The sequence below is a fragment of the Pseudomicrostroma glucosiphilum genome (genome assembly GCF_003144135.1).
Source record: "Pseudomicrostroma glucosiphilum strain MCA 4718 unplaced genomic scaffold BCV69scaffold_15, whole genome shotgun sequence".
Taxonomy (NCBI): domain Eukaryota; kingdom Fungi; phylum Basidiomycota; class Exobasidiomycetes; order Microstromatales; family Microstromataceae; genus Microstroma; species Microstroma glucosiphilum.
The window spans coordinates 148,236-169,516 of NW_020289927.1; the positions used below are offsets into that span (position 1 = coordinate 148,236).

The 21,281-nt window shown below is 56.2% G+C and overlaps 8 protein-coding genes across 8 annotated transcripts; 5 read left to right on the forward strand and 3 right to left on the reverse strand.

The window, feature by feature from the left end:
• The first annotated feature begins 114 nt into the window (after positions 1-114).
• Positions 115-1,090, forward strand: BCV69DRAFT_67724 (hypothetical protein). Its single transcript, XM_025495443.1, has 2 exons — positions 115-582; positions 687-1,090. Exons 1-2 carry the CDS (start codon positions 252-254, stop codon positions 1,007-1,009), a joined length of 654 nt encoding a protein of 217 aa, XP_025345760.1. The 5' UTR covers positions 115-251; the 3' UTR covers positions 1,010-1,090.
• A 1,301-nt stretch (positions 1,091-2,391) lies between these two features.
• Positions 2,392-4,632, forward strand: BCV69DRAFT_301081 (hypothetical protein; the record flags this gene model as incomplete). Its single annotated transcript, XM_025494520.1, has 5 exons — positions 2,392-2,446; positions 2,535-2,561; positions 2,642-2,668; positions 2,747-3,540; positions 3,607-4,632. 5 exons carry the CDS (start codon positions 2,392-2,394, stop codon positions 4,630-4,632), a joined length of 1,929 nt encoding a protein of 642 aa, XP_025345761.1.
• Positions 4,633-8,535: 3,903 nt separating this feature from the next.
• Positions 8,536-10,218, reverse strand: BCV69DRAFT_301083 (hypothetical protein; the record flags this gene model as incomplete). The annotated part of the gene is made up of 1 exon (XM_025494521.1): positions 8,536-10,218. The coding sequence occupies one exon, from the start codon at positions 10,216-10,218 to the stop codon at positions 8,536-8,538; it is 1,683 nt and encodes a 560-aa protein (XP_025345762.1).
• A 1,047-nt stretch (positions 10,219-11,265) lies between these two features.
• BCV69DRAFT_284910 (hypothetical protein) lies at positions 11,266-13,297 on the forward strand. The gene has a single exon (XM_025493214.1). It carries the CDS (start codon positions 11,423-11,425, stop codon positions 13,217-13,219), a length of 1,797 nt encoding a protein of 598 aa, XP_025345763.1. The 5' UTR covers positions 11,266-11,422; the 3' UTR covers positions 13,220-13,297.
• A 95-nt stretch (positions 13,298-13,392) lies between these two features.
• Positions 13,393-14,651, forward strand: BCV69DRAFT_284911 (hypothetical protein). The gene has a single exon (XM_025493215.1). The coding sequence runs from the start codon at positions 13,451-13,453 to the stop codon at positions 14,603-14,605; it is 1,155 nt and encodes a 384-aa protein (XP_025345764.1). The 5' UTR covers positions 13,393-13,450; the 3' UTR covers positions 14,606-14,651.
• BCV69DRAFT_284912 (ALDH-like protein) lies at positions 14,648-16,966 on the reverse strand. The gene is made up of 4 exons (XM_025493216.1): positions 16,453-16,966; positions 15,280-16,389; positions 15,137-15,189; positions 14,648-15,050 (listed from the first exon to the last, which is right to left on the reverse strand). Exons 1-4 carry the CDS (start codon positions 16,930-16,932, stop codon positions 14,816-14,818), a joined length of 1,878 nt encoding a protein of 625 aa, XP_025345765.1. The 5' UTR covers positions 16,933-16,966; the 3' UTR covers positions 14,648-14,815.
• Positions 16,967-17,209: 243 nt separating this feature from the next.
• Positions 17,210-18,948, forward strand: BCV69DRAFT_314490 (WD40 repeat-like protein; the record flags this gene model as incomplete). The annotated part of the gene is made up of 6 exons (XM_025495120.1): positions 17,210-17,398; positions 17,496-17,588; positions 17,674-17,844; positions 17,928-18,083; positions 18,208-18,350; positions 18,433-18,948. The coding sequence occupies 6 exons, from the start codon at positions 17,210-17,212 to the stop codon at positions 18,788-18,790; spliced, it is 1,110 nt and encodes a 369-aa protein (XP_025345766.1). The 3' UTR covers positions 18,791-18,948.
• A 475-nt stretch (positions 18,949-19,423) lies between these two features.
• On the reverse strand, positions 19,424-20,945 carry BCV69DRAFT_252441 (hypothetical protein; the record flags this gene model as incomplete). Its single annotated transcript, XM_025490472.1, has 3 exons — positions 19,424-19,537; positions 19,643-20,530; positions 20,637-20,945. 3 exons carry the CDS (start codon positions 20,943-20,945, stop codon positions 19,424-19,426), a joined length of 1,311 nt encoding a protein of 436 aa, XP_025345767.1.
• Between the last annotated feature and the right edge of the window lie 336 nt (positions 20,946-21,281).

Consider the following 21,281-nt stretch of genomic DNA (forward strand, 5'->3'; position numbering starts at 1 on the left):
TCTTAGTCGCAGCTGCTACTTCTTCCTGCAAGGCAAGTAGGAGAAGGAGATCAAGCAAGCAGCTTGCTAGTGGAGCTTGAACGGACTGGTGGGGACAGCTCGGCGCTGCGTTCCTTGGCAGGAACCTTTTTGGAGCTAAAGTCAGGAGGTGCCTCGATCTTCTCCGGCGTCGCAAGGGTGTCGCTCTCCTCTTGCTGGTCATTGTGCTCGCTAGATCCCTTCACACGCTGAACATCAAGAACAGAAACACGATGGCTCCGCTGTCTTTCCTCAAGTCCTGCTTCGGCTTCGCCGGAAGTAACGCTCACAGTAAAGCGCAAGACTCTACCGGCGAAGGCACTAGTGCTCTCCTCGACTCGGCAGGAACGAACACCCGTTCAACATCGTCTGGACGCCCTTGCATCTTTTGCAATATACCGCCCATGAGCGACCCAAATTCGCCTTTCAAGGTGGTGATGGAGAATGAGGAGGCGGTCGCGTTCCATGATCGATCACCAAAGGGCGTGCTGCACTTGCTTGCTGTACCGAGGGTGCACGTTAAAGACGTCAAGGCGCTCCAGGGGGCTGAAGGTGCCGCGATGGGTGAGTATTTGAAGCGCGGGGGATCTGGCAGAATGAGCGAAGGCGAATGCAGTGATGACAACAGTCGAGCTGAGTACGTCTCAACCCCTATCTCATGTCCTCAGTACAACGTCTCGTAGACATCGGTACGCAAGCTCTCGACCTCCTAGAAAGTCAGCGACCTTCCTCCTCCCCTGATACTCGCTCAGAATCAAAGCGTCGTCTTGGCTTCCACGTCCCGCCCCTCACCTCCGTCTCCCACTTGCACCTACACTGTCTCGTCGAGCCCCTCAGCATGCTTGGTCGCATGGAGTTCCCTGTGGCGCCTGCGAAACCGGAGGCGAAGCCTCCCTTGTTGAAGGGGTATAGCTGGTTTGTTGAGGCGGAGCAGGCGAGGACAATTTTGCAGAGTGGGAAGAAGGTGACTGTTGGAAAGGTGACGGCTTGAGATGGAAGAGTAGAACGAATCAGAGAGGGGAAAAGCAGTGTCCCCTCGATGGACAGATAGATACGGCAGTAGACTCGAAGAGGCGATCGGGTCCTCTTGAAGCGCGGCATTGCCAGATTCAGCTTTGGTCAAATACCGACCCATACAATGATACCATGATCATCACCCTGTAGAGACCTGTTGACCAACGTGAACGCCTGTGAGTATCAAACAATGAACAGACGAAGCCCTTTCGGCCGTACCGGCCTTTAGAGTGGTGTGGCTATCCTTTGCCCAAAATGCGCGTGCGCCGCATGATTTTTTGGAATCTGCAGCAGGGGTGCTCCACAATGACCATTTTACATTGCTACACTTTGGCAAGCTACTGTACAACGTTGTGCTAGCAAACATGTCAAACACTTGCTGACAAACCTGTAGTAAACACACTGAACTTGACGCTGTTAAAGTTTTGGATCCATCAAAGTAATATTGAGGGAGCTAGAGCCAATCCTGCTGGACTAACAGAACCTGTCCGCAGTTGACTCTTGCTAGATTCTCTGTCACTCGCTCAATATTGATGCCAAAGAGACGATACTTTGCCATCCATTTGACATTGTATTTGACTTGATGCTGGCCAAAAATGAGCCGGCTATCATGTGAATTGGTGGAGCTGCAGGTATTCTTCTAAGGCGTCTACCTTTTGTACAATGTTCCACTTTGTTAAGTCTTGGATCTACTCGGGTCCGAGGGTGAAGATTCCGATATCGGAAGGGGTGAGCGTGAGAGAGGTGAGGGTTGTATTGGTGTCGCTAAGGGTTCCGGTGCCGGACTGCTTGTACGCTGTGCGCAAGAAGTAGAGAACTAGATTTTATAAACGACAAGGGGAAAAGGAAACCCTTGTCGGCTAACGAGCGTGTGACATCCATCGGCCGCGGTCTCCCTGACCGCGCCGACGCCGCAGACTACCAATACCATTTACCCTGCATTACCGGCTGCACTACCGCTCCGCCAAATACCGTCATCCGTTCCGTCATGACTTCCCTTCCGATCCGTTCCGCCCTCGGACCCTACTCTTTCCGTCGTGGTTGGGCAGGGGCACAACACTACACCCCCCCCCTTCGGCAGGGCCGTTGCATCGGGATGCTACGGTCCTACGTCCGTGTGGGAGGGTGAAACGGAGGTCCTGAACCGACGTTGGTGTTGAGGAGTCGCTATCGGGAGCGTCGGCAACAACCGCGTGTGGTGACGAGAGTGGCAGTCACGTGACGCGGTTCGTGCCTGTTTGCTCTGACGACGGTGAGAAGAGTTCCAAGCGTGATCGCAAAGGAAACCTGTCTCTCTATCGTCCGCTCCCACTTGCGATAACCTCCTCAGCTACCGTAACCGATCCTGCGACTTCCACGATGGACGACTCGTCCGCCTCTGCTCTACCTGGAGAGCCTGTTCCTACTAACGAAGGTTTGTACAGGTCTGCGGGTGCGGATGCAGCGATGACTGGAGGCGCTGATTGTCTGCACTCCTGCATACGTCTGCTCGTTGCCCACAGCAGCCTCTGAGCCTGTAAACCTTAGTCGTGAGTGGAAAGGTGTCCTAGGATAGAGAAACGAGTCGTTGTTGACCGATCGTACCGTCTTCTACGTCCATCCAACGCAGAAGAGTCGATGGGTCGATCGCCTTCCGGTGAGCATGATCGTGGGCGATCACGACTTCCGTTGCGGGTGCGAGATTGCTAATAGCTTGTCCTGACTTCTCTCGCAGCCCTCAACGATCACCGAACGGGGAGTTCTCCAGCGTCGGGCGATGAGCTCTTCTCAGAGACTCCTCTTACCCCTCGCCAGGAGAAGCAGCTGCTTATGCGTGACCCCAACTACGTGCCCGAGGGATGGCTAGTTCCCCTGGAGGTTCCTTACACGTTTGTCGAAGGGCAGACTCTTGAGGCATACGCAGCATTCGTAGTCCCAAACCGATACCCCGTTCGCATGGGCTCATCCGACGAGGTTGGGGGGCAGGAAAGCGTTGCCATTCGTGCTTTCGCTGCTTGGGACAAGTACTTCACGGCAGGCCAAAGCTCCGTAGGAGGGGTCGCTGTTCCCTGGATCTACAAGGAAAACGCTCTCCTTCCCAGAAAGGAACTTCCAGCCTTCGTGAAGGCCGGTACCGCCATGCACGCCACGGTAGCGTGCACTCGCACCGTGATCATGGAGGCCTTTAGGCTTCTCCACGATCCATCTTCACCTCCAGTCCCCTGTCTCCTCCCCATTCGCACTCCTCTGCGACAGGGGCAGGCGTGTCTGGTCTGCGCAATCTGTCACGAGGAATGCGACGCCCAGGGATCTGTAAAACCCCCTCCATCGGAGAAGGCTACGACCCCTGTGCAAAAGAAGAAGAAGAAGCGTCCTCGCCGCAAGAGGGTAACCCCAAGATCTGTGGTCGCCAAGCAACGAGGTCGAATGGAGGAACTGTTGGAAGAAGGCATCGCCTGGATAGCGGAGTGGGAGGCTACCCTAGGCGGAATTCGAGACCCGTCGGTCTCGCAACCCTTTCTACAGTTGGTGAGTAAGAAAGGATCGTCCGGAGGGGGGAATGGCAGCTGACCCAAAACCCTCTAACCTCCGTAGTTGCGCATCAAGATTGAACAACCCATCGGCAGCATGATAAGCAGCAACCTGCAGGCCATTCGTCTTGCGGCTCAACCAGAGGAGGAGGAAGGCGACGGCTCCTCTGTCGAAGAGAACATCAGCGTTCCTCAAGAGGAGACTGACCAGGAAGAAGAGAGCGAACCGGTCATTGTCGATGCTCGAGCTCGCAGGATGAAGGCCAGAACGTCCACTCGCAAGCGTTACCTGGCGAGGTGGAAGACTCCTTCCGACGACGACGACCTGTACCTGCCAGACTCAGGCAATACCGGAGCGACCTCAGCTTCCATCACTCCTCGTAAGCGAAAGAGTCTCAGGACCTTTGCGCCCAAGACCCCTCCATCCGCACGAGAAGTGCTCCTCTCGGCTCCTCTACTAATGGACGTCGATAGCTCGTCCGACGACGGGGAATGGTCTTCTACCGTGTCTATGAGCCTCTCCGCCATAGGAGGAGACGAGGAAGTAAGCGACATCGAGACTGCGTCCGGAGACGATGACGTATTACTTCAGAACCACACCTTGCCACACCACCTCCAGACTCAGCGTCGAGCAGCAGCCCTAGACGCCGAGGACATAAACAAGGAGATGATGAAGAAGGGCGATCCGCTCTTCCCACCTGGGGAAGAGGATGCTGGATCCATCCTAGAGCCGATGGTGCTCTCTCCAGGACCCAGCGTGGATGCTAGCGAGTATCGCGACAGTGAAGGCTCTTCGATCGAAGGTCCATTCATCAACATTCTCGACCGAGGCGCTCAGCAGCCCTCCACTCCGGTATCGGCCTCGCCTGCGTCTGCAGTTGCGACCTCCCCCGTACGTGGAACACTTGCCGCCACCTTTGGCGTGGTACGAGATGCTGCCGCTTTACTCGTTCGCAATAGGGCTCCAGTTTCTCAAGACCGCGCTCAACTGAGCGCAGAGGCCTTCGCTGAGAAACAGAGACGAGTAGCCGCCAGAGGAGGTGATCCTGACACGGTTACCAACTTTGAGGGCGACTCAGACTTGGAGTGATCGAGTCGTAAAGAGTGTGTGGGGGCGAGGGGGCCCCAGACCTGTGCTTGTGTGTCCTTCGTCCTTGAGAAGGCTTGTTCGATTGATCTTGAAGAAGAAATGAAGAGATTTCCCTCCTAGGAGCGACGCATGTGACTGAATGTAAAGAGGGAGGAAATCGTCGACCTATCCCAGGCGTCTTCCGCCTGCGGAAACGCTAGCGACGCGCCAGCCCTCGCTGACGTGTTCGCCGTCTCGCCTTACCCGCCTCTGCAGCCTCAAATCGGTCCAAGGCGGCCGCATTTTCTACTGCACTCCTGGGCTCCCAGGAGTTGTGCTCCTCACCGTAACCTTTCCACCTGACGCGGTACATTCCCCCATCCGGACCTGGCTTGTGAGCAATGATCTCCTCCACGACGTATTCTTCCTCGTTGTCCACAATTACCGGGGGAGGAGGAGGTATCTCTCTTCCCTCGAACTCGTTCGAAATGGAGGTCCGGAGGAGGGAAACGTGGAACACGTCATGGATTCGCATGTCTGCCGGCAGGTCCAGCTGGTAGGCGTGCGTCGAGACTTTCTTCCTGATGGGGAAAGGTCCGCAGAACTTGTTGCCCAGCTTCCGACTAGGGCGTTTCACCCGTAGGTTCTCCGTTGAGAGCCACACTTGGTCTCCCACCTCCCAATTGGGCAGCTGCGCATTCTTCCCATTGTGGTGGTGAGCAGCCGAGTCTCTGGCGTCCTTGAGGAACTTCTTGACCTGTTCGCGAAGCTCTTCCGACGATAGATCGCTGTGGGTGTCGCCCAACTCGGTGATATGGGTAGTGCGCAGCTCTGGGACGTAATTGTACAGAACCTCGTATGGGGAGCGGTGGGTTGCCGAATGCGGAGTGGTGTTGTAGCAGAATTCCCCCAGAGGAAGGAGTCTGCTCCAGTTGTCCTGGTGATAACCGACGTAGTGTCGGAGGTATACTTCCAGGGTTTGATTCACTCGTTCCGTCTGTCCATCCGTCTGTGGGTGGTACGCTGTGGACAACTTCACCCGAATGCCCAGTTTCGCACAGATGTCCTTCCACAGCTGTGAGGCGAACTCTGGTCCCCTGTCGGACACTATGTCCGTCGGTGTTCCAAAACGGTAAATCACCCGTTCAATGAACACTTCCGCCAGGTCTTTCGAAGAGAAGTTTTCCAACACCGGAATGAACAGTGCCATCTTAGTGAAGCGGTCCACTATCACCAAAATGCTCGAGTAACCGTCCGAAAGAGGGAGCTGGGTGATCCTGTCCATCGAGATCGACTTCCAAGGTGCTTCCGCCAGCTCGAGGGGGCGCAAAGGGGGAGGGTGTGTCCTTCCGGGCTTGGCCTGGTTGCAGGAACGGCAAGAGTCCACAAACTTCTTCACGTCCTTCCTGTCACCCGGCCAGGCGTAGTGTCTGTTAAGCACAGCCCTGGTCTTTGTGGCTCCCCAGTGTCCGGACTCGGGAGGGTCATGATGTTTCTGCAGCGCCCTTGTACGCAGCGAACCCTGATCCGGCACGTACAGGGCTCCATTGAACCAGAGAACTTGGGGGTCTTGGCTTCGCACAGAGAAACCCGGCGCCTCCTTCAGGCGATTGAGCTCCTTCGTTTTCAGAGCTCGACACGCGGACTTGATCTCCTCGGTCAATTCATCCTCCACGATCTCGAAACGGGAGTAGGAATGGACTGCCGCCACGGTCGAATCATGGCGGGTTGCGGCGGCGGAGGCGGAATCGATTCCAGGTGCGGAGTCCGGCGGAAAAAGGGTGCCCACGATCTTGGCACGGGGCTTCGCCCTCCGGCGTATGCCCAGTTCGTCCGCTACATTCTGGGGAACGTTGGTAGCGGCGACTGCGGCGGCCTCTTCGTGGTCCTCTCGTCTGGACAAGGCATCACACCTCCCATTCAGTTGCCCTTCTCTGTAGACCACCTTGAACCTGAATTGGGACAGGAATTGTGACCAGCGTACCTGACGTGGCGTCAAGGTTTTGGTGGAGTGGAAATACTCCAAATTCCTGTGGTCCGTGTGCACTATCAGGCTCTCGGCGCCCAGCAACATGTGTCTCCACGCCCGGAAAGCTTCGATGATGCTCAACATCTCCTTATCATGGACATCGTAGTTCATCTCGGCAGGAGAGAAAGCCCGACTCAGGTAAGCCACTGGTCGAAGTTTTTCTCCGTGATACTGGGAGAGGATGGCACCTATTGCGAAATTTGACGCATCCGTTTCCAAGATCGTTTCGCGGTCGTCGTCCCAGTGGGCCAGTATCGGAGCGGTGGTGAAAGCCTTCTTGATATCCTCGAAAGCCTGTAACGCTGCCGGTGGCAACTCGAACTCCTGTGTGTCTCGGGTGATGCCGAGGGAGGCCTTCACGCTATCACGGAGTAAGCGGGTCAAGGGCTTCGTGTGCACTGCGAAAGACGACAGGAACTTCGAGGAGTAGTTGGCGAAGCCCAAGAAGCGTTGAATCTTCTTGACCGAGGTGGGAGGCGGCCAATCCTGCACCGCAGCGATCTTGTCCGGGCACACCTCCACCCCCTCAGGACTGATGACATGTCCTAGGTACGTCACCTTGTCCCTGAAGAACTCGCACTTGTGCGGAGATGCGTAGAGTCTGTTCGCACGCAAACGAGACAGAACCTCGTGAATGAGCTCTCCGTGAGAGGTCTCATTCTCCGAAAACAAGATGATATCGTCCAGGTAGACCATGGCTTGGCGGGGCATGAGGTCCTGGAAAATGGTGTTGACCCATCGCTGGAAAGCCGACGGGGCGTTGCTCAGGCCAAAGGGCATGACCTTGTACTCGAAGGTTCCGCGAGAGGTAATGAAAGCCGTCTTCCATTGGTCCTCTTCGCGAACGCGCATGAGATTGTAGGCTCCGCGAAGGTCGATTTTCGAGAAGATCTTCCCTTTTGCTAGAGCGGCGAAGATATCCGAGATGAGGGGCAGTGCATACTTGTCCTTCACTGTGTGCTCATTCAGATTCTTGTAGTCCACCACCAACCGGAGTTCGTTCTTGGTGCCCTTGGGAACGAAAAAGGCCGAGGAAGCGATGGGCGAACGGCTGGGTTCAATGAACCCTTTCCGGAGCATGTCGTCCAGATATTCCGCCAGCGCGATAGATTCGCGACGACCGGTGTGATACACTCGGGGCCGAGGCATCAACTGGACGAGGTCGTCCGGGGTTTTGATCTGGAGGTCCACCAGCTTCCGGAGTGGTGGGAGTCGATCAGCTCTCTTTTTCGAGAATACGTCCGCAAAGCAGTGGAATTGGGGAGGAACCGTTTTGAGTTCCTCCTTAGAGACCTCCTCGTCGACGTCGACGTCGTCGAAATCGGAACTGGAGGCCCAGGCTGTGACTTCGTCGCTCCAGGCGACGTAGGGATTCTCAGAGGGAACGATGAGTTGGAGAGGAGAATCCGGAGAAGAGCTATACTGAGTGGCCTTTCCGAGGATGGGAACATGGCCGAAAGTCTCGAATTGGAGGGAGGCGGGATTCAAGTTGATCGAGGCTTGATGACGTCCAAGCCAGTCCAGGCCTAGAATGACGTCAAAAACTAGGTCCTCTAGGATGAGCAGCTCGTCCACTGAGGAGGCCGAGGTCGATGATCCCACGAGGGTCATTGTCACTCGAGCTACCCTTGAGGTGGAAGAGATGCGGGTGGCCTTGGAGGAGAAACCAGAAGCAGAGACGGGTTTGACCTCTAGGACCTCACTGCCCAGTGGCACTTTGTTCGCCTTGATCCAAGATCTGGAGGCTCCGGTGTCGATGAGTCCATTGACCTGGTGTCCGTCGATGGAAAGAGATATGAGAAGAAGTTGAGGAGACGATGATGACTTGAAGGAGGAATTGATGGTGACCATGAGAGGTTCACGCGTTAAAACTGGATGGGGAGAGCCAGCGCGCTCTAGTTCTCCCCGCTCTCGTTTCCCTGGTCGGAAACGTCGTCTCTGTCATCGGAGGATGTCTCACTCCCCGTCTCGGAGTCAGAGTACTCCGAATCCTCCGAGTCGTCCTGCTCCTCGCGATCCACCATGACGTTGACTCCACTGCGACGTCCGCCTTGTGCCCGGTTTGACCTGTTCGGGCAATTCCGAGCGAGGTGGTCCCCTCCGCACTCGTAACAGGCGATCTTCGGCCTGCCTGTCCCGTTGTCTTTCCGACTATCGGCTCCGGGCGTCTTGTTCCGATCCTCACTGCGCTTGTCGGAGTTCCAATTTCCAACAGGCTTCTCCGTGGTCGGAGTATGGCGCGAAGATCCACGAGTGCGCGTCCGGTCCGACTTATCGAACTTCCCGCGACCGGAGAAGGAACGCTCTTCCTCGCGTTTTTCCTCCTTACGCTCTTGCTCCCTTTCCGCCAGTCGCTGGTCCTGTCGGGTGCAGGCGTTCTGCAGTTGCTGCAGAGTGTCGATCTGGAGTCCGTTCAAGGCAACCGCGTCCTTCATTTCACTGGAGAGACCTTTGTAATAAAAGTCTCTCAGGACCAAGCCGTCGTAACCTGTGAGGGGGTGGAGAGAGTTGAATTCAATAGTGTACGAGTAGATTCGGTGGAGCTTACCCGTCTGTTTCAACATCTGTATTTTTTTCTTGGCTCTCTCCTTTTCCTCCGGATCGAAGAAAATCGCGGCGAAGACCTGCGTAAAATCGTGCCAGTAGAGCATTGACGCCGGTCGAGGAACTTGATCCCACAGGTTGGTGGCCCAGACTCGAGCCTGTCCTGTGAGGTACGAAATCGTCGTGATGATGCGGAGGTTGTCCGCTCCCGGTAACGCGAGATCGTACTGCCCAGGGTCCGACATGAACATGTATTCCAAGGTTCTGATGAACTCCTTTCTTTCCGATGGTCGATCCCCACTGAAAGTCTCTGGAGGTTTAATGAGGGACTTCCCTCGCGGGCCTCCTCTGTCCGACCATTGTCCGGCCGATCCTGGTACGGAGAGCTGTCGAGAAGATCGATCCCAGTGCGGGGGAGGGTCTCTCCCAGCCCATCGATTCTCCGGGGGAGCACTGGTCGCGATTCGGGCATCCTGAGGGGGTAGCTCGTTGTTGGTCGGACCCTGAGGTGAGCTCTCAGCCCGCGAGGTACTTCGGTGATCGAAACGTACTCCTGGGTGGGAATGTCCGAAATTAGGGCGATCCTGGCCGCGACTAGTAGGGTCTTGACTTTCTTGAAGTCCTTGGGCCCCGGGGGCGGATAAACCGGCCTGAGCCAGGCGTCGATCCCGGGTTCGGCCTAGTACGTCCGTAGAGATGTCCCCAGGTTCGTCCCCTTCAGCTTCACTTTCCCTGGACGGGAAAACTTGGGGCGATTCAGGCAAGCGTGCCTGCTCGGCCACTTGCTCCTTCAGGTTCTGAACCTCCTGTACCAAGTTCTGGACCATGGTAACCAGGGCGGAGAGATCGACCTGAGGGCTTCCCGGTCTCTGAGGAGATCTCGGACGCGACGTGGCAGCTCGTTCCTTGCCCGCTCGGGTCTTGGGATGGACCGGGGTGGGCGCTGGGGGTTCCGGGGTCGGAGCCTCTACAGGGGGAGAGTTGCCCTCGACGGGCTCCTCCTCGTCAGGCGTGTTTTTGTTCTTGCCTGTCATCCTATTTGCTCAAAAACTTCCGATAGGGGATATGCGGTCGTTTATACTGTTAAGTCTTGGATCTACTCGGGTCCGAGGGTGAAGATTCCGATATCGGAAGGGGTGAGCGTGAGAGAGGTGAGGGTTGTATTGGTGTCGCTAAGGGTTCCGGTGCCGGACTGCTTGTACGCTGTGCGCAAGAAGTAGAGAACTAGATTTTATAAACGACAAGGGGAAAAGGAAACCCTTGTCGGCTAACGAGCGTGTGACATCCATCGGCCGCGGTCTCCCTGACCGCGCCGACGCCGCAGACTACCAATACCATTTACCCTGCATTACCGGCTGCACTACCGCTCCGCCAAATACCGTCATCCGTTCCGTCATGACTTCCCTTCCGATCCGTTCCGCCCTCGGACCCTACTCTTTCCGTCGTGGTTGGGCAGGGGCACAACACACTTTACTCTCAAGACTCTGCATAAAGCGCTTCTCAACTTTTAACATCCTTTAGTGATACATAGGTACCGTCGTTGTTCCAAGTTTCAGGCTTTGTTGATATACAGACAAAAGCAGCATTGCGAAAGTCCCAAAACATGCCCTTTTTTGGGCTCTATCCAGTATCTGCTCCCAAGCCTCACACTGGCCGTCCAGCGAGCTGAAACTTTGGCTTGTGATAGAAGGATAGTGAAGGTACTTACCACCAAAGTCTGGCAGCTTTAGAGGCCACTGACGGCAAGTGGTAGCTGATGGGGCGTAGGACGTTTTGCCTCTCTGAATGCTGCAAGTGGTATTGGCTGTAACTCCATCAATATTGATGCTATGGTGGCGAAAAGACCACTCACAGAAAGCTGAGTACATTTCCTACAAGTCACTCAGCTATGTCTTGGCAGATTTGCTTGCTCATTGTGATGTTATAGAGTGGCAAAGACAGAACATGCAGGTATGAGAAATGAGGCTCAAATGCACCAAAATCCAAAAAATGCGCGTGGCGCACGCGCGTTTTGGGCAAAGGATAGCCACACCACTCTACCCCGCATGACCCTCACTCAGCCTCATTTCCCCGCATTTCTCGCTTGAGAGAGGCGAAAGCCCGCTGCCTGCCTGCCTATCCGCCGCCACCTTCCTGCCTTGCTCTGCCGTCTGCAGCTCCTTTCCTTTACTCTTCTTCCTGTCTGTCTGTCCTCGTATCTGACAGATTCGCACGCACCCTGCACTGGCTTGCGAGATGATGGGCTTTGCTTCCTCCTCTTCGACGGCGAGAGCTGTTGCTTCTCTCAGCAATGCAGGCAAAGGCCGCGTGTTGGTCACCAGATCTTCTCGCCCCAGTCCCTCGCTAGTACCTTTGCGGTCTCTGAACAGGGACCACACTCGATCTTTTGCTTCTTCTCGGGAATCAGCTTCGGTAGCATCATCCTCCGGCCAGTCTAGTGGGAGCAGAGCAGCCCTCGGTCTCTCGTTGGCCCTCCTCGCCGGTGCGATAGGAGGGTACCTTGTTGCATCGGATCTTCAGCTAGAGGCAGGAGCTCGGAGTACATCTCCAGAGCCTTCAACCCCTCCAGCCTCCTCAAATTTTTCCCAAGCTCTCTCACAGCTCAAGCAGCACTTTGCAGACGAACAAGACTGCGTCTCCACCGAGCCAACTGATCTGGAGGCCAAGGGCTTCTCCCTCTGGTGTCAGCACGATGCATCTCTCCCCCAAGTTGTCGTCTACCCTACGTGTACAGACGATGTAGTAGCAATTGTGAACATTGCCAGGGAGAATGGTGTTGCCCTTGTTCCTTTTGCTGGAGGTACATGCCTCGAGGCTCACTGGTATGCTCCTAGAGATCCCAAGACGGGGGAGACGATACCGACCATCTCGATGGCCTTTGAGAGGATGGACGCCCTCCTCGAGCACGATGAAGACAGTGGATATGTACGTGTACAGCCGGGACTGGGATGGCAAGATCTCAATGAGGATTTGAAGTCTAGGGGTTCCAAGCTCTTCTGGCCTGTAGATCCCGGGCCGGGGTCGGCATTCGGCGGTATGCTCGCAACGGGAGGCAGTGGGACAGGAGCAGTACGTTATGGCACTATGAAGGGAGATCTCATTCTCAATGTGACAGTCGTTCTGCCGTCGGGAGAGGTCATCAAGACGAGGTCTGACGCCCGCAAGTCGTCCGTAGGGCCCGACCTGACAAAGCTCTTCCTCGGCTCAGAGGGCACACTGGGCGTCATCACGGAGGTGACGCTGCGCTTGGTGCCTCGCCTCAAGGAGAGCGTCGTCACAGTGGCATTCGACTCAGTGGATCAGGCTTGTCGTGCCTCTCAAGCCATTCTCAATCACGGTGTGGGGGTCTCATCCATTGAGCTGCTCGACGATGTGATGCTCAAGGCGATCAACTTTGCCTCCAAGCCCGATCCACCGCACGCCGAACGTCCCTCGCTCTTCATCAAATTCAGTGGGTCAGATGTGCACACCAGTGAAGACCAGCGTCTGACACGAAAGCTGGTAGCAGAGCACGGCGCCGATCTATCCACCTTGCGCACCTCACGAGACGAAGCAGAAGTGGAAGCTCTTTGGGAATCGCGCAAGGTGGCCCTCTGGTCTGCCATGCAATATCGAGGCGAAGGAGCCCGCTGTTGGACGACAGACTGCTGTGTTCCCATTGCTCGACTGCCAGACTATATGAAGCAGGTCAAGGAGGATTTGGCGAAGAGCAATCTTGTCGCGCCGATCGTCAGTCATGTTGGAGACGGCAACTTTCATGCGCTCATCGTGTACAAGGACGGAGACAAGGAGGAGTTTGCCAGGGCAAAGGACGTGGTTCACAGAATGGTGCATCTAGCGCAAGACCTTGGAGGTACGGCCACGGGCGAGCACGGCGTGGGACGGGGCAAGCGAGAGTATTTGGAGCGAGAGCTTGGCCCTGGTACGGTGCAGTTGCTGAGGAGCATCAAGAACATGCTGGATCCCACTGGGTTCATGAATCCGGGCACTCTTTTGTTGCCCGAGGGAGGAGATGTGGCTACTCATGCTCACTGATGGGACAGGTGTATTCACACAATACCATTATCTCTCGTCGTGTCAGTGGTCAGTCTGTCGCCTATCATAGCGGAGCACGGCTCACCGTGCAGGATTGAGCGTTCCGCCTCCACATGCCAAGTCCCGCCTGCCATCCGTAAACTGCATCTCGCTGTCTCCGCATCTCAGTCCCACTCTCTCCCTTGCACTACTATCAGCTCATCAAGTCTTGTCAGATATTCTCCATCAAAGATGACGCTACCACCCACAACATCAGCCTTGGCCATCGTACCAGACGTGACCGTTGCACAGCTCATCGGTTCCGAGCCTGTCCCACTTGCCTACGGGCAGCTGCGACTGGAAGAGGTGAGCTCCAGCAGCAGTTCCTCTACCTCTACCTCTACTTTGGATCCCACCAGCACACCGGTCACGGCCTCTGCTGCCGCTACCTCCGCCTCTGAGCCTATCCTACTGGTGCGCGTGGGGGAGAAGGTCGTCTTTCCCCTCTATGCACACACCATCTTCGGTACACACGCAGACGAAGAGACATGGTATACCTTTGACTTGCCACTACCGCCCGTCGAAAGCAGTGCCTCTGCCCCCTCGTCGTCTGTCCCTTCGTCTTCGACCGAGCCTGCGGGAGATGCTCAGTCCAAGACTTGGGTAAGGCTGGTTCTACCGCCCCTGTCCACCCCTGAAGTCCTCTCTGCTCGAGACACATTCGAGGACGCACTCATTGCCCGCTCTCTACTCCTCTCTGGCGTGCGCGCCGCAGGTGATGAGCTAGGCTCCTCGGCCACCGAGACTGGGACATCTCTCTCCTCTTCTCTCTCGCAGGCAAGCCAATCACACATCTCTACCACCTCGGCAGACGGTGCGGGCGAGGGAGCTTGGAAGTTTAGCAGGGCCAGCCATCGTACCTCTGAGAGTGTGCTGAGGGGTAGCCAGGCCCTTAGTGGTGCAACGCAGACTGCTGCTGAAGCCATGGCTGGACTAGCCACGGCTGCTGGAGGAGCCCTTGGTTCGGCCTACCAGAGCATCGCGGGTAGTTTCGGTGGTGGAGCTTCTGCAAGCAGTGCAGAGGACCAACAAGCGGCGAGCGACTCTCGTGTGATGCCAAACACCCGCGATGCCCTCTCCGACGCCTTCAATGGTGCCTCCTCTGGTGCTTCCTCGCTGTACAATACCGCCACGACGGAAGCGCCTCGCTTTGTTCAACACAATGCGGGCGAGGAAGCAGCCAAGCTTGCAAACGAGGTGGGACAGACTGCTTCGAATACCGGCGGAGCACTGGTGGATGTGACGCTGGGGACAAGTACGATCTTCCATGGAGCTCAGGCTGCTAAGGGTGCTGCTGGAGCTGGGGAGACAGAGGAGGCAAGTAAGGGTGAGGCAAGTACGAGCTAGATGGCAGAGTAAAAAAGAAGTCATTGAAGGATAGAGATAGGCAGGGGCATGCGCATGTTTTGCCACACTCCGCGTAAACATAGATCGCCCGGATGGGTCACATTGATACTGAAGTCAGTGACCAAAGAGTTTGCATTGATGAAACGCAATCGTGCGTTGATTGTATACCATTGTTGACGACGACGAGGATCCCATATCATGAACACCACGTCACCGCACCGCCTCTATAATCACACTCCACAGCCCCCTCGCCCTCGTCGCCAAGTCCCTGGCAAAGGCAAAGTGGTGCAACCCACCCACAAAGCCGTAGCTCTCCGGTCCGACGGGATAATCCACGGGCGCTGGGATGCTCGTCCTGATCAGGGAAAAGAAGCGGTCCTCCACTAGCGCTTGAGGATAGCAGAGAGCTTGTAGCCCCTCGGGACCGGCGAAACGGCCGAAGCCACTACAGTCAGTGGGAGACGTGGGTTTAGACAAAAACTTGGTCAGTTGCGGCGGGTGCGACTACTGGGAAGCGGCGTCTTCACTCACGAGCTCTTGGTGCCACCGAAGGGCAGAGCCTGATTGAGATAGCTGACAGCGAACTGGAGTTGGCGAAGGAAGAGAGGGATCAAAGAAAAGCTCCTCATCAGCCTCAGGCCAGCGACCTCGACTTTTCCTCGAATCTTACTCACATCGTTGACATTGACCATCCCACTGACCATCCGACTTTTGACAAAGTCAATCTCCCTCTTGTCGTTACCAAAGACTGAAGATCCCAATCCCATACTGGTCCCATTGGCGATATCAACAGCTTCTTGCGTCTCCTTGAAGGCCAAGATGAGGAAAACGGGTGCAAAGAGCTCCGTCTGGGCAATGGGCATGTCAGCCGTGACACCAGAGATGACCGTGGGTTGAAAGTAGTGACCTGCTGGCCACTTGGGATGCGAGAGCCTCTGTCCCCCTGTGTGAATAGTAGCGCCTCGCTTGACAGCATCCTTGATTAGTCCCTCGAGCCTGTCAAAACCGACATTACTGATCATTGCTCCGAAGTCCACACGCTCGTCCCCAGCGCCCTTTGAAGCGACTCCCTCCCATCTTCCCTTGGGCGTGTCCTCTAGCCACGATCCACACTGCAGCTTTTCTGCCCGCGGGACAATGATGGCAAGCAACTGTTCTACGAGAGACTCGTGGACAACAAAACGCTCTATGCCGATACAGTTCTGGCCAGCAGACTGAAAGACGGCTCGCATACAGACACTGGCGATATCTTTGACCTTTGTCGACTTGAGAAGGACGGCCGGGTCCTTGCCGCCAAGTTCGAGTGTAACGGGCGTGAGATTAGCAGCGGCGTCCACCATGACCTTTCTGCCGACTCCCTCACTTCCAATGAAGGTGATGTGCTTAATGAGGGGGTGCTTGGTCAGATAAGGAGCCAGAGGAGGATGGACCAGGACGAGGGTGACGAGACTGGTGGGAAGCTTCAAAGCCTCGAGGATACGGTGGAGACATTGCACATAGTACGTTGTGGAAAACGCAACGTTCTCACTTGGCTTGACAATGACAGCATTCCCCGAGGCTAAGGCGGCCAAGATAGGGCCTAGAATGTTGTGGAATGGGTAATTCCAGCTGACGCTTGCTAGCAGTACGCCCAGAGGCTTCCAATGCACAGTCGACTTCTTGTGAGCAATGAGCAGATTCCCATTGGGCCTCGACTGTGGGCGCAACGTCTTCTCTGCCGACTCGATGAGAAATTTCACCTTTGATGAAGTGGTCAAGATCTCTCCAAAGAATGCATCTACAGCCTGCGGGATAGTGGTCGTGAGTCAGTTGCAGCATTGCGCACCTTTGCAGCCTGCCGAACTCACTGTCTTTCCAGAATCGCGGCAGGCTACCCGAACGATGATATCTTGGTCGTTGATGACCCATTCACCGATACTCTTCAACAACTTCCTCCTGATGGTCCAGCTGCTGTGCTGATAGCTCTCTGCGGCTACAGTAGCCTCCTGCAGCTTCCTGTCGATGCTGTCTGTGGTGTCGGCCTCGAAGGTCCCGAGATGATAGCCGGTGGAGGGATCAAAGGATCGAATCTGCGTACCCGCCTTGTCGCCCTGGGCAAGTACCTCAGTCGTGTCGAGTATCTTTCCCTTCCACCCTGGCTGAACTTGTGGCGGAATTGGGTGGTATACCAAGACGGGCTTCTCTTGATTAGGGGCGATGAGCTTGGGAAGGATGTAGGCTGCAAGAGAGACGATGAGGGTGGGAAGAAGAAGTCTGACGTCGGCTCCGAGAATGGTGGCCTGAGGATGCCATGGTGACCCGTCCGGCGAGTCGAAAAGACGCTCCATGGTGAGTAGTCTGCAGAAGGAAGAAGAGGAGGGAAGGGAATGGTATCCAGGACAGGAAGAAGTGAAGGGCAACCAACACTCGCCCTGTTCCACTCCCGCACGCGCCCATGCACTCCCGCACTCCACGCTCCGCTCCTTCCGCTCCGATGCAGCCGCCCACGCACCCGCCCACCTCGGAAGGAAGGAACAGCCGCCTGCTACTCACCACGACGTGCTACCCTGATAACCCACCATCATCTCGTATCGTCTGACGCTCCCCCTCGTCCACACTTGACCGATGTCGCTGTTCGGAGGCTCCACTTTCGGCGCCGCCCGCCCAACGACCTTTGGCGGCGCAGCGACGACGACGCAGCAGTCGGCGCAGGACAAGGACATCGAGGTGTCCCAGCCGCCCACAGATGGAGTGAGCTCATTGAGCTGGAGTCCAGTAGCAGACTTCCTTGCCGTCAGCTCGTGGGACAATAATGTGAGTGTACATCATAAACGGGCTGGCTAAGGAGCTGCATCGCAATGGTCCTCTCCCTCTTTTGCTGACGCTGGATATCCCACACTCTCCCCCCAAGGTTCGGGTGTATGGCGTGGAAGGCAATGGTACGACATCACCCAAGGCGATGTACTCACATCAAGGACCCGTGTTAGACGTGTGTTGGTCAAAAGTGAGTTCGAGTCGTCATTAGGCTCCACAGACACAGATCAAGTCTGAAATGCTCATCACTTGTATCGCTCTTCTGCTTCGGCCAGGACGGTAACAAGATCATATCGTGCGGAGCAGACAAGGCAGCCAGGCTATACGATGTATCGACGGGACAACAATCACAAGTGGCTGCTCATGATGCTCCCATCAAAAATCTCAGGTGGATTGATCAGAATGGTGGGATACTCGCGACCGGGAGTTGGGATAAGACTGTCAAGGTGAGCAGGAGCAGCGAAGCGAAGGAGAGAACGACTGGCAAGCCTCCTTTCTCACATCTTCTTTTGCTTCGGCACTGTTACAGTACTGGGATTTGAGACAATCACAGCCAATTGCGACTGCTCAGCTGGCTGAGAGGTGTTACACAATGGACTTTGCCTGGCCATATCTGGTAGTGGGATGCGCAGAGAGGAAGATACAAGTCTTTGACCTGAGTCAAAACCCAAGCAACGCCATAATGGTGAGTGATTCGAAGCCGCTGTTGTATAGCTCCTGCAGCTGTATATTCAGCTGCCGCTGTGACTCTGTCACGGTCGCTAAACGATGTCGTATTATCTCTCTTTCACCGGCTCTCCCTGCGATAGACGATCGACTCGCCCCTGAAATGGCAGACCAGAGTAGTGTCCTGCTTCCAGAGACAAGACACACAGCCAGCGCCTCCGGGATACGCTGTGGGATCCGTAGAGGGGAGGGTAGCCATCCAATATGTCAAGGAAGAGAACAAGAAGTGAGTCGAGGCAGTGTGCCAAGTCAAGGCTTCTCTGGTTCACTAATACTAATAATGTTCCCTCCTTCTCTCTCTCCTCCAGTCTCAACTTTTCCTTCAAGTGTCACCGCAAAGACGGGCCCACAGCCCGCGACCCACAACAGCTGTTCCCAGTTAACGCAATCAGCTTCCACCCCATCCATGGCACCTTTTCCACCGCCGGCGGGGACGGCTCCATCTCCTTTTGGGACAAGGATTCCAAGACGCGTCTCAAGACCTTTGAGTCTAAAGGGGCACCCATTAGCGCTACAGGTTTCAATCACAATGGAACCATCTTCAGCTATGCGGTCAGCTATGACTGGCATAAAGGATGGCAAACGGCTCCTCCTGCTGGGACGCCGAATCAGATTTTCCTACATGCGTGCAAGGACGATGAGGTCAAGAGGAGGCCGAAGAAGTAGATGGAGCGTTCTGGGGGTTAGAGTTTCTGAGATGAGGGAAGGGACGCTGGGGCAGGAAAGGGCAATGGAGAATTCTCCCTTTGTACGGTCCGATGATTCGATTTGCATACAGACATACATACCAGTCTACGGCTAGCCTTGAAGCACTACCTGTCTGCCTGCCTGCCTGCCTGCCTGCCTGCTTCACTTTCTCGACCATCTTCCCTCTGCGACGGCATCTAACGGTGTAGAGACATTGTCCCCTTCCCCCCAACTTGTGCTGTGCGAGCGACGTGGGTGGGTGCATAGGTGCATATGTGCATTGATTTTTGCCTTTTGGTGGTTCAAGTACAGAGGGTGACCCGGAATTTCATTTCTTGCTTTTCCCCACGTCGCCGCCGCCGCTGCTGCTGCTGCTGCTGCTGCTGCTGATCCTTTCTTCCTTCCTTTCTTCCTGCCCTCCTTCTCTTCCTTGCCTTCTGGCGAGTTTTGTGGTGACCCTGCCCCTTTCGTTCAATGTCATATTGAAGCATATCATCTCCACATTCACATCTCGACGCTTTCCCCACTCCTGCTGAACCAGCCTCTGCGTTTCCCCCCTTCCTTCTCGTCTCTGTGCCCGCTCCTTTCTCTCCGAAGTACCGTATAAGCTCCTTAGGCAGCAGGCCTGTCGGCAGCATCGTCGACGACGACGGCGCTGTCCTCGTTTGTGGAAGATGTCCTGCGCTCCTTTTCTGACTCCAGCTGGGTGTACAGGAGGAACAGAGCCTAGGGAGTCGATGAAGCAACAGAGAAGAAAAACGAGGGTCAGACTACATATGCTAAACGCATCTTCGGTCAATGACCGACCGCGCGGCTCCCGAACGAACTCACCTTCTCGTTTGCCTCTGGCGTTCCCTGAATGGTGAACATCCTCTCGCCAGAATCATCGTGGGCCACCTTTGCAATGGAGATTCTTGATCCACTCAGACGCCTAATCTCGGTAATCTTGCTTCCACCCTTTCCGATGATGCAGCCGACCATGTCGGCGGGGATAGAGATGTTCTGCGTGCGCACATTGGCCGTGTCGACAATGGCAGGGGGCGCTGAGCCAGGTGAGGTAGCGGCAGCGGACAGGCCACCGCCAGGAGTAACGACAGCGCCGGCGGCAGCGGCTGCTGCGTCGCCAGAGATGGCGCCTCCGTTAGAAGGAGAAGCGGCCTTGCGGAAGCTTCCTGCAGCGGGGGCACCGAAAGAGCCGTTGCTGCCGGGCAGAGCTCCTCCAGGTGGTTGACGTCGGCCGGCGGTGAGGCTGAGCCCGGCCATGGCGCCAGCCAGGTAGCCCGGACCGCCCGATCCGGAGGACCTTCGTCCACCTTGTGGTTGCAATCCGCCAGCTCCTCCTGCTGCGAGAACACCAGCTCCCTCGGTGTGGCCCGGGTGATACAGCACGGTTCCCTGTCCACGCTCCCAGTCCTCCTGCAGACACTTTGCGATCTCGTAGACGGCGACCCGGATGGCCTCGGTAGTACCTTGCACCTCCACTACTCGCTCGGTAGACTGAGGGAGCATGTCCTTGGATGCCACCATGCGGGCTCCGGAAATGTCTTGGATGTGCTTGATCTTGAGTCCCTGACGGCCAATGACTGTTCCCATGAGGTTGTGTGAGATCAAGAGACGGACCGAGGTGACGGCATTGGGGGGTGGGGTGACGGGTGAAGCGGAGGGGTCGGCAGCGGTGACTGGGTTCTCGAGAATGGTGTGACCAATGAGGGAGTAGGCCTGCGGGGAGAGGATGGGACAGACCGTGAAAGTCTCAGATGGATGCCTTGAATGCGACATGCTCTGTCTACCCGTCTGCGTGCCTGTCCCTGCAGTTGCAACTCACCTGGGCAACGCCTTCCAGGGTACCGCTCACACTGAGCACTCGGTCATGAACTCCCTGTACGACTTTGCTGACGCCTGCCTTGACGCCGGTCTCTTCGCGCAGGTGAGCAACATTGGCCCCTCCCTTTCCGATGATGACACCGGCCTCCTTTGTGGAGACGAGTGCCCTGACGGTGAGTTGAGTAGAAGGATCAAAAGCTGGCTGTGCATTGGCGGCTCCGGGCGACTTTACACCGTCTTCATTGTTGGCGTTGCTGACGATGCTAGGAACAAAGTCTGCGGCTGCTGCGTCTGGAGTGGTCGATGACATTGCGAGGGGCGGCAGTGGTGGGTGGATGAGGGGTGGGTAGAGGCGGAGCGTGTGCGGTGTGAAGGGGGAGGGCGGATGGAGCCGAGGGAGGCTGTGAGAGGCGGCAGGGTGGAGCGAGTAGGAAGAAGAGAGGGGGAGAAAGAGAGACGGCGGAAAGGTGGTGACGGCGCTTGGGCGTACGAGACGGGGCGAAGACGACGACGACGACGAGTAGAGGCGATGGTAAAGGTGAGAAAGGGCAGGAGTGGTAGGACGACCAAGGGCGAGGAAGAAGCCCAGACTGCCCAGGCCAGGCCGGGTGAAAGCTGCTGCTCCCATCGGCTCTGCACTCCACGC

Excerpts from the sequence above, each read along its gene's own strand:
- BCV69DRAFT_67724 (XM_025495443.1), top strand. The coding sequence starts at position 252 with ATGGCTCCGCTGTCTTTCCTCAAGTCCTGCTTCGGCTTCGCCGGAAGT. Across the intron at positions 583-686 it reads GGCTGAAGGTGCCGCGATGG|TACAACGTCTCGTAGACATC; the intron begins GTGAGTATTTGA and ends TCATGTCCTCAG.
- BCV69DRAFT_284910 (XM_025493214.1), top strand. The coding sequence starts at position 11,423 with ATGGGCTTTGCTTCCTCCTCTTCGACGGCGAGAGCTGTTGCTTCTCTC.
- BCV69DRAFT_284911 (XM_025493215.1), top strand. The coding sequence starts at position 13,451 with ATGACGCTACCACCCACAACATCAGCCTTGGCCATCGTACCAGACGTG.
- BCV69DRAFT_284912 (XM_025493216.1), bottom strand. The coding sequence starts at position 16,932 with ATGGAGCGTCTTTTCGACTCGCCGGACGGGTCACCATGGCATCCTCAG. Across the intron at positions 15,190-15,279 it reads GGATGGTCAATGTCAACGAT|TTCGCTGTCAGCTATCTCAA; the intron begins GTGAGTAAGATT and ends CGCCAACTCCAG. Across the intron at positions 15,051-15,136 it reads TTCGGTGGCACCAAGAGCTC|TGGCTTCGGCCGTTTCGCCG; the intron begins GTGAGTGAAGAC and ends CACTGACTGTAG.